The sequence below is a fragment of the Ailuropoda melanoleuca genome, chromosome X, assembly GCF_002007445.2.
Source record: "Ailuropoda melanoleuca isolate Jingjing chromosome X, ASM200744v2, whole genome shotgun sequence".
Taxonomy (NCBI): Eukaryota; Metazoa; Chordata; class Mammalia; order Carnivora; family Ursidae; genus Ailuropoda; species Ailuropoda melanoleuca.
Window position 1 is genome coordinate 17782360 of NC_048238.1, and position 11490 is coordinate 17793849.

The following is an 11490-nucleotide window of genomic DNA, read 5'->3' on the forward strand; positions in this document are numbered from 1 at the left end:
ATTATGCATTATAAAATACTTACACGGACTGACTCTGAGTGTGCAATCCTTGTTCTCAAAGAATACTTGTTTTTGTTAGAGAGTCAAGTGAGGTAGAGTAATGTAGTAGAAAGAGTACCAGTTTGAGAGTTAAAGAGATTTGGTGTCCTGACCTCATTCTGGCACTTACTAGCTGTGAACAAACTAAGTTAGCCTTTCTGATTAAGTTGGAGGATTGGAGTATCTGTGTTTTCTAAGGTCTAAATGCCATAATTCTTTGGTGATAACTCACAAAATCAGTAAAAAACAGTATGGTCTCATGAAGTGATAAATTGAAGACCTGTCTTTACCTGAGACTGTTCTGTATGTGATCAAAGACACTATGGATTTTTTTTTTAAACTACAGTTGGAGTCACTGTAAATGTAAAGATTTCTTCATCAAGGTAATGGAATCAATCTGGAGACAGAAATCAAACTGTAACTTAAACAACAAGTTTGATCTAAATAATTATTAAATAGGCTCGGTTGGTTAAGTGTCTGACTGTTGATTTTGGCTCAGGTCATGATCTCAGGGTCGTGGGATCGAGCTTGCAGTTGGGCTCTCCACTCAGCAAAGTCTCCTTGTCCCTCTCCCTCTGCTCTCTCTCAAAAAAATAAATAAAATCTTTTTAGATAGATAGGTAGATATTAAACTACGACAGAAGTGTACCTATACAGATGTAAAGAGAATGTAAAGCATTCCCTAGGATGGGATGGGGGGGATATATGCAAGGAAGTTCAACTTACAGTCAGACACTCTCCCACCAGCCAAGGGTTGCAGGCTGAGAGTCAAAACTCATTGGAGCCAGGGGTTGCAGCTTCACTGGGTTGCCTAAGCCAGAGTTGGTCCACTGTTACCAGGCAAGTAGGAAACAACCTTCCAGGATATAGGCAAGTGACACTGTTGGGAGGGCTCATGGAGAGAGTGGTGTGCTGCTGTGGGTAGGAAGCTGAGAGAGCCCCAGGATGGTGGTCACTGAGCCCAGGCTGAGCTTGAGATCACTGAGAGCCTGAATGGTCTGGGCACCACAGGATGTTCTCATACACATCCATCACTAATGGACTGTGCAGCAGGAGCAAGACAAAGCAAAATGCAACACTGGGGAACCTGAAAGAGAAGCCTCCTTCCCCTCGTGATGTTTCTTTAGCACCCTCTACTGATAAAATCTTAACAGTGTGCTTTCTGTAAAGCAGAAATGCTTGAAGCGTCCTGACCATATCACAGAGCAAGCACTGAAGGGTGAATTTGGAGCTGAGACCCAATAAATTCATAATTGGCACAGTGCAATTAGCTCTTTCCTCCCAAAAAACTATATATAGCAATTTTGAATTTCTCAACTATAAGTGAAGACATTGCTCCCTGCTGGTCTCAGCTATTTATTCCTATTTGCCTGTAAACTCTCTCTCTCTCTCTCTCTCTCTCTCAATCTCTCTCTCCATATATGTGTATATATATATATATATATAGCCTCGATTTTCCTCAAGCTCATCTAATTATAATGAACTGCTTCAGTCTTACTATTTGAGTCTAAAGTAAAATGGCATCCTCTTTCTGATAACCTACATCTTAGTTGAGCTATTGGTATGGCCAGACCCTTGTTAATTTTGAGCCTGGAAAGTACCACGCCCCCTAATGAGTGCTCTCTCAATTACCTGGGGACCCACTGCAAGCCTGCCTAGCTCTATTTCTTGCCCCTGAGGGAGCAGGCAGATAGACTGGAAATTTCCCCCCCATCAGATTCTGATTTCTAGCTGACTGTTTCCCTATCAGAAACTAGAGGAGAGTGGGGCCTCTGGTGTCAACTTTAATTCAGACCAGGATGTCTCAGGGATGCCATTGGAAGTAAGTTGGAAGTGTCATGGGTCCACTTCTTGCTCATCAGAGCAGGTACACATTTGGGACTGATGTTCTCTCACTGTTTGATACTGACCTCATCATTCGCAGATGATGGTTATTTTAAAGTGTTATTGCCTCTTTTCCATTATCAGGAACACAAGGGCAGCATGCTTAATGTTGGTGATATTAAGCACAAAGCCAAACTGATCACCTGAAACACTTCCCCAGGTTGTGAAATCCTTGAACATAATAGTTGGCATTTGAATCATTAGCAGATACTCAGTGATTGTTGAGTGAATGAACGGTTTAATGAAATGGTGGTGGTGGTTTCTTTTCATTTTGTTAGTTGTTTGTTTTGTTTTGTTTTTTTCCCCCACCATCGGAATTTGAAACCTAAAGGAATTGCAGAGTTTTCTGGGCCTTGTTGGAAAAAAAGTTCATATAACCTTCATTTATTTGCTCCTACAGTTGCATTCTGAAGCTATTTGACACTCTTAATCTTCACTGTATACAGATAGAATTTTTACATTAGGCTTAAATAGAAATTTTCTTCTATTACATTAGTTTTTTAAGTTTAAAAAATTGTCTCTCCTTCAATTCTCTTTACTCATATAAGCAAGAAAGTCTTCCTGTGTTGGGGAATATTTATGTAGAATAGTAGTTTTGAATACCAATTTAAATTCTGTTTGTGGATTTTACTCTTTCAAAGTTACCTCTGATTGTTTACTCCTTGCATCTTATTAGGGAACCATCATAATTAGAAGTACAAAATTGTTAGCTCAACAGAGATATGTCAAGTATTAAGGTACTTAGAATACTGTATTTCTGAATGAGAAATATTTAGAGTTCTCACTAATATTAGAATAAATGTGTACTGTTTTAGAAAAACAAAACCTCTCTTGTTCACAAAATACAATGCAAATGTCATCCTAAATTGTCATAGAATTGCATGATTTATAATACTGATTTATACTAATATACAAAACAAACAATTTTGGAGGACATTATAGTCCTCTATAATCTAGAGGACTATGACTGTTATAGTCCTCTAGACTATTTTAATTGAAATATTTATATTAATAACTTTTAATATGTATACACTATCAAAATAAAACTTTTGTTACTATATTCTATTTTATTGATAATAAAACCTGAATCATTTAAACTGTTCTTAAATTGTAGCTATCACATCATTGTTGCCTTCTTTTTTTTTTATAATTAATTTTATTTTATTATATTATGTTAATCACCATACAGTACATCCCCTGATTCTGATGTAAAGTTTGATGCTTCATTAGTTGCGTATAACACCCAGTGCACCATGCAATACGTGCCCTCCTTANTCCTAGTTCTTATGTTCCATAGATGAGAGAAATCATATGATAATTGTCTTTCTCTGCTTGACTTATTTCACTTAGCATTATCTCCTCCAGTGCCGTCCATGTTGCAGCAAATGTTGAGAATTCGTTCTTTCTGATAGCTGAGTAATATTCCATTGTATATATGGACCACAGCTTCTTAATCCAGTCATCTGTTGAAGGGCATCTCGGCTCCTTCCATGATTTGGCTATTGTGGACAATGCAGCTATGAACATTGGGGTGCATATGGCCCTTCTCTTTACTACGTCTGTATCTTTGGGGTAAACACCCAGTAGTGCAATGGCTGGGTCATAGGGTAGTTCAATTTTTAACTTTTTAAGGGACCTCCACACTGTTTTCCAGAGTGGCTGTACCAACTTGCATTCCCACCAACAATGTAGGAGGGATCCCCTTTCTCCACATCCTCTCCAACAATTGTTGTTTCTTGCCTTGTCTATCTTTGCCATTCTAACTGGCGTAAGGTGGTATCTCAGTGTGGTTTTGATTTGAATTTCCCTGATGGCTAATGATTTTGAACATTTTTTCATGTGTCTGTTAGCCATTTGTATGTCTTCATTGGAAAAGTGTCTTGTTCATATCTTCTGCCCATTTTATGATTTGTTTATTTGTTTCTCGTGTATTGAGTTTGAGAAGTTCTTTGTTGCCTTCTTAAAATATATATGCATCCATTTGGTGTTTCCCCCATTTTATCTTGATTTTGTATTCTTGTCCCTTTTATATATGTATATACTTAAAAGGAGAAATGTCCTTTTGTAGTCTTTTTTTTTGTAAAATCTTTTGTTAAGCTTATGAGCCTGAAGTTCTTTCTTATGTCAAATGAATTTCTATTTTTTTAATCTAAAGATAGTTCCATTCGTTTCCTCCAGTACACTCAGAATAACTGACCCAGTACTTCACTTATTTAGAAAAACGTAAATTAAAATACTTTGAGTAGCTTAATCATGTCTTAGTATGTGCCGATGCTAATGAACATAGGAAAGACTTCTTTCCTATCACTTAGCTTTTCAATATTGTTTGTACTTAGAGTACTTACTGTGTTTCCCTTTTGAAATACAATAGCTGAAACTTCATGTATTAATAAGTACTTGATAAAGTCAGTGATAATGAAATAATGCTGTTATTGTTAGTTAATATATTAATATAAGGTTGCTTGTTTCTTGAATCTCCACAGTGAATAAAATGTTGCTTTTTTTAAGATTTTATTTATTTATTTGAAAGAGAGAGTGAGAGAGTACATGAGCAGGGGTAGAGGGAGAGGGAGAAGCAGACTCCCCTGCTGAGTAGCGAGGCTGATGTGGGGCTCGATCCCAGGACCCTGTGATCACACAGCCTGAGCTGAAGGCAGACGCTTAACTGACTGAGCCACCCAGGCACCCCCTAAAATGTTGCTTTTACAACTATTTTAAAACCATTCATTTTACACTAAACATGCTATGCTTGGATATTTTTTCCCTTTAGAACTTTTAGTTTTGGGTGAACCAGCCATACACATATATGCAAATATATATAAAATATGTATGTAGAACAGAATATGAAAACTTTCCATTTCATTCCAAGAATATGTTCTATTAATTCATAATTGAAATTAATATGAACAACTGGAAGGAAAAAAAGTCACAGTACCACTAATTCTAGCCCATGACCCTCTTTTGTTTTAAAAGGTCCTTGAGTCATAACTAGCCTTGTTTGTCAACTGCTATTTAGTCACTATTTTTTTGTCACCCTCTTGGGTAGCTTACAACAGAATCCACAGGGTCAGTTATAATACTCACTGTCATTTTATATCCCCTTTAGCTTTATTAAAGACAGTTATTTACTAGGCTTTAATTTCAGGTTCAAATTTTTCTTTCTGTTTTTAGAATTAAATAGAATTTAGCATTCTTTGGTATGAATATTGCAAAAATAGCAGAAGAATACCCTTAATACAAGTGATTACCAAATCATCTTCTAGCTAGAATAGAGTTATTCTTTTGCTACTAAAATGACTTTAAGTTTTCCCAGAGAGTTGTGCTTTTCACAGTCTCAAATCTACTACTTATCTAAACGGCATTCTAAATTGCAAGAAGGCTTGCAGGATTGCCTTGTATTTCATTATACTATGTAGTTTAAATGTGCTATTTAACACCCATTTAATAGAGACCTCGGTTTTAAGCAATACAAAATGAAATTGATCAAAAACATGTTGAAACTTAAGGATTGAAATAAGAGATGGTAAGTATAATGATTAAGAATTCAAGTCCTTCAATGTACTGTATGGTGACTAACATAATATAATAAAAAATCATTTAAAAAAAAGAATTCAAGTCCTTCTGCCAAGGCAATGACCTTGATCTGTTTATTTTGCCTTGCTTTCTCCTCTATTATGCTGGCTATAATAATATCTACTTCAGGAAGTTGTTATAAGGGTAAATGATATAATGAATATGAAGCATGATTGACCCTTGAACAATGCACTGAACTGCTATGCAGCTGAAAACCTGTGTGTAACTTTTGACTACACAAAACCTTTAACTATTAAATAGCCTACTGTTGACCAGAAGCCTTACCTATGAGATAGTTGATTAACACATATTTTGTATGTTATATGTATTTATAGTGTGTTCTTATAATAAAGTAGCCTAGAGAAAAGAAAATGTTATTAAAGAAATCCTAAGGAAGAGAAAACACGTTTACAGTACTATACTCTAAAAATTCTGCATGTAAGTGGATCCAGTCAGTTCAAACCCATGCTGTTCAAAGGTCAGCTATTTAGCATAGCGCCAGACATGTGGTAGGTGCTCTGTAATATTGATGTTCACTTATAATAATAAAGGATGCATTTTTCTTACCATCTGATAATTTTCTTTTTCTAGAATATACTATTAAGTAGCAGTAGATAATACTATGCTTTAAAATGATAACAACAGGGGCGCCTGGGTGGCTCTGTTGCTTAAACCTCTGCCTTCAGCTCAGGTCATGATCCCAGGGTCCTGGGATGGAGCCCAGCATTCAACTCTCTGCTCAGCAGGGAGCCTGCTACTCTCCCTCTGCCTCCTGCTCTGCCTACTTGTGCTCTCCTTCTTGCTCTCTGTCCAATGAATAAATACAATCTTTAAAAAAATGATAACAACATAATATGACACAATTTTACTGAATGAACAAATTTACTTTTTTACAAGAATGTGTTAAATAACTTCCCTGGAACTTTGCCTAGTAATCTTAATGTGATTTCTTGCAGTGGCTTGATGTATGATGCAGTAATGAGTACAGAATTAGCATATAAAGCCAGGCCATTTTATACCCCTTCTAATTGGCTTACTTAGTCAAGTGCCAAATACTACAATATAAAGGTTCTAGTACATTATCTCTAAAACGGGCAGCAAGGTTCTAGTGGAGTTTCTTTTCTAAGTCTTCCTATTATTTTTTTCAAGATCTTTAATCTGTTAAATCCTGATGGCTTTTCTGGTAAAGTCAATGTTTTACTCATCTTTTGTATTCCAGCAGACCTTGCACATAGCAAGTATTTGGCAAACAAAATTACTCAAGAAGAGGAATCTGAGGAAATGATTTGCAACTTAATACGGTGGATTTAATTGGTATTTTCTTTTTTGTAAACACATCTCCAGTCTAGTATTTCTGCCTTTCCTCTTTCTACCCCACTTCTAAGTGCTTCCAGTGCCTGAATACGAGAGTTACTCTTGCTCATTACCAGTGTGTTCTATGAGGCCCTGAATGTTGTAATGTACACATATTGAGCCATTGATATACGTCCATTACTTTCCTATTTATTTATGCTTTGGAATATTTTGAAATATTTCAATTTGTAGAAACTATGAAGGTTTCTTTTTTGCGTGCTGATTTAGATTGACATATATATATATATAACATATATAAACAATCCTTTAGATTGTTAGATTTCTTTTGGCATAGTGATTTAGATTAATATATATATTAATTACATATTATGTATTATATATTATATATGCATTAATATATATATCCTTTAGATTATCATGCAATCCAAGTGTCCTAATTAGAAACTCTTTAAGAATTAAGTATATTATCTTCCCCCTTAAGATAAAGAGAAAATAAGCATGAAAATGTACCCACACGTGAGAGGAAAGGAATAGCTGAAAGATTTAAATCTGCCCAAAAGTATTCTCTTTCCTTTCAAACAGCAGCAATTTGAAATGCAGCCAGTTGTATGTTAAGTGCTGCCATTCTGTCCTTTTCCCCATGGCTGCTGATGAATATTTTCAAGAGGATTTAAAACATACACATACACATACACATACATATACACATACACAACTGGGGTCCCAGGGTATGCTACATAATATGTGAAACCTAGTGCAAAATAAAAACATCAGGTCCCTTCCTTGTTCAAGAATAATGGAAAATTCCAAGACCACAAGAGCAGAGCATAGTACTAAGTGCAGGCCCCTGTGCAACCACACAGGGCACGTGCCCGCATGGGGCCCTGTAGGTTTTCCAAATTCTGGGAGGTGGTCTCCCTCTTGGCACTATGCTTAGCAGCTCTTCAGGGTAAATGCTTTCATTATACCTGAGCATTGAGATTTGAACATCAGAGAGAGTAAAGAGATGTGAAGTCTCCCATCATGGCCATGCAGTGTGGTTACTGGTCATTGTAACTTGGTCAACAAAGCCATGTAATGAAGAATAAGGAGATAATTCATCCCATGAGTAAGGATTAAGCCCTTTGAGGGTAGAGAAAGCAACAGGGGGGAAATAAGCATTTATTTAGTATGTTCTTTGGATAAAGGCTCTTTTTCTATACATTAACCTGATTTGTCATATAAACCATATAAAACAATTCTTATTACCCCATTTTCTACAAGAGGAAATTGAGTCTCAAGGATATAAAATAACTTGCTGAAAGTTACACAGCAAGTAACTAACTGACAGTGTGGTGATTGCCCACATCTGTCTTCATATCAAGCCCACATTCTTTCCATGGGTATTGGTATCTTGCCGGCTAATGTCTGGCTCTGGAGGCTGATGGGTGCAGTAAAAGTGGAGCCTTGAGAAGCAGATGCAAAAAGGAGTGTGATTATGAGGGAAATTTAGTTTGGCAGTTTGTTTGGTGTGAGGAAGCTGAACCCAGCACAGACTGAGGGGCCAAGTACAGAATATAGCAAACAAAAAGAGAGTCCTTATTATCTTGACCAGGCAGAGAGAACTGTCTCCCTTAAAATAGGTCACAGAAAAAATGTAACATGTCAAAGAAGATGACACCTTGATTGCTGCAAAATAATGGCTCTTCCCACAATAAAGGTAAAATAACAATAACAATAATAAAAAGTAAATCAAATGATGGACGCCAAGTTCCAGTAAGTACAGCGAGAGTCTGAAACATCTAAGGGCCAGCATATTCAAGGGGAGTATACTCCAAGCCTCATTCGCTTATGTCCCACTTTCTTCATGATTCTGCCATGTCTAACTCTTAACCATATCATTATGGATGTAGCATTTTAAGTCTATTCTATAAGCAGCATGAAGGGATTTATCCTAACCTAAAGTACTGGCTTTCTGTCCTCAGTCCAGCCACTCTACTAAGTGTTAAATTTCATTTGCTCTTCAGTTTATTCAGCTCGTATTTATTGAGTATCTTATATGTTGTAGGATCTCTCTACCTGCTATGGGTGGTAGGTAGGGGGAGGGGACGAAGAGAAGTCAGAGATGAGTAGGACATGGTTCCTGCTTCCAGAGGGCTTCAGAATGAAATTAGACAATTTCAGACTTCATAGAATGCTGAGAAACCAGTATTGAGGAAGTGGCGAACTTTGCGTGGAGGAGGTAGGAAACTTTATATGAAAGTAACCTTGAGCAGTAAAGTCTAGACAAATGAGTAGGAGGAGTTCACTGAGCATGTTTGGAAGATTCATCTTCCTGGTCGTTGACTGGATTTTTTTAAAACTTTTCTGATCATGATCATCGGTGTTTTGGAAATTACTGAGTTCAGTTCAATCCAATGGCTGTTATCGAGAATTTCTCAGATTATTAAGCTTGTTTAGAAATAATCGTTTGATTTTAAATCTGATGAATCAAATAATAGAAACAAAACAAAACCATAACTTTCTTGAATACTTTGGTGTTTAGTTCCTATATCCGTAATTCAGAATATAGGTGTGTTGTGTGCGTGTATGTATTTTTTCATCTGAATACCTTTCTTATGCAGATTTTATAGACTAAAATATCAACTACTTCTATTTCTTTTATTTTTCCTTATAAGAAAGTTAAAACAAAAAGTGATTCATATGTTACATACAACATGTGTTTACCATAATTTTTTTCTTTCAGTGTAAAACTCTTTCTGGAGTCTGTGACCACATCATATCCCTGTCATCAGATCCTCTGGTTTCACAGTCTGCACACCTGGAAGTGATTCAGCTGGCAAACATCAAACCAAGTGAAGGCCTGGTAAGAGCCACCATGTTTGTTAAAGCCACCATCCGACAGCAAACAGCTGATGATGTGGGCAATGCGGCCTCCAAATATGGGAATCCATAAATTCTAACAAACCGAATATTTTGTATTTTTTTCTAGAGATAAATTAAAATAGTGGGAGTTTGTCACATTAAGAAGTTTTATGAAGATAAATGAAAATGAAAGAGAATTTAAAATGGGGATTTCTAAATTATCTTGTTTACTTTGGTATTAAATTAGCTTTCATTACATTCTTTCACCCCCTACCAAAAGTTCCTTAGGTTTAAAGGAAGTTTAAGGGTTTTATACTAAGAACCCATATTAGCTGCCCATGCAAGTAGGTGTTTTCTTTCTTTTGCTTTGGTTTGTTGTGATTTTAATAGGGCTCTTTTCCCTTAGGTTGTGTAAGCTAGACAAACCCGATATTGTTTATAACTCATATCTGTTCTTTCTTACAAGGGTGAGTAAACAGGTGGATTTCGCCAAAATTAGGCTGACATCTAGGAGATGTATTTTTTATGTAATAATAAAGATAATCATCTTCAATTCATAACAGTGAATTTTCAGTGTGAGGTCATCTATTCAATAGAGTGACTTTTCTGCTGATAGTTGGCAAATTACTTTTTGGTAGCTGTAGTTTCTCATGCTTTTGTGGCTTTTATCAGTGTTTTCCTGGGAAGTTGGAAATCATTATGTCAGATATAACCAGCAAGTATGTCATCATCATAGCCTATAAGTGCATATCTAATTTTAACTTTAAGAGCTTATTTTTAGCATTTATAAACTTCTTTGAAGTAATATTTATGATTTTAAATTCTTACTATTCCTTTTGGTTATCTTTACACAGTCCAGTTTCATTTAAAACATCTTTCAACCTATAATATTGAAGATTTTCCTTTCTATAATTCCCTTTTCAGTAATTATAAAGGAAAGGAAGCTCTCTCAGTATGATTTGTGGAGTGCAAAATTAGGAACTAATATATATTATATTAGACTAGGAGTCAGGACACCTGGATACAAATCACTTACATAAAATATAGCTGTGAGCGTGATCTTGAGGAGTTGGAGGAGTAAATGTAACCTCCTTGGCCTTGCTATTTTCATGTGTAGAATGTTGGGGGCAGGAAGGGAAGGTGGACTATATCAACCTTAAAGCTTCCTCTAGCTCTATGAGTCTGTGGTGCTAAGGACAGTGTTTGGAGAAAAGAGCCTTGATTTTTTTCCCCACTAATTTCTACTGAAATCATGGGAAATAGTAATCATATGAAGTGAGTCAGTACAGTGCTAATTAATGAACATTATGAAATCTTGATTTGTTTTTAACGCAAGGTATAGCTTTGAACGTGTCTTTAATTTTTTAAATTTGAAAGAGGTAGCTCTGGGTCTGGTCTTTGAAACAGCCATGAACTTGAAATGCTGACAACCACATTCAATTAGTCTGAGAAAGAGCTGGAAGAGAAAAGAAAATACCTGAGTGCTTACCATTTGCCAAGTATTTTCTCACAACTCTTTAGAGTAGATACTTTCTTATTTTGCAAATGAGAAAATGGAATCACAGATCTTCAGCAATTTCCCCTGTGTCACATAGGTAATATACAATAGGGGCAGGGTTTAAGTCCAGGTAAATCTCCATAAAGTACATCTTAACAAAGCTTGTTCCATTATCGCACATTTAAAGTTGGAATTGCCAAAGGGAAGTGCGAGAGGTTTATGAGGGTAACTTTAAAACTGGAACCACCTAGAGAAATCATTTTTAAAGGACAATTGGGGGGGGAGGTTAAGATGGCGGAGGAGTAGGGGACACCTTTTTCAGCCGGTCCCCTGAGGAG

At 36.2% G+C, this 11490-nt stretch overlaps 1 protein-coding gene across 5 annotated transcripts in view; it reads left to right on the plus strand.

Annotated features, from left to right (window-relative positions):
- CNKSR2 (connector enhancer of kinase suppressor of Ras 2) overlaps nucleotides 1–11490 on the plus strand; it is a 268660-nt gene that overhangs the window by 119684 nt on the left and 137486 nt on the right. For all 5 annotated transcript variants that reach the window (XM_002913934.4, XM_002913935.4, XM_019809712.2 and 2 more), the window contains exon 6: nucleotides 9536–9655. In XM_002913934.4, coding sequence (XP_002913980.2) covers nucleotides 9536–9655 — 120 coding nt within the window. The remainder of the gene's footprint in view (nucleotides 1–9535; nucleotides 9656–11490) is intronic.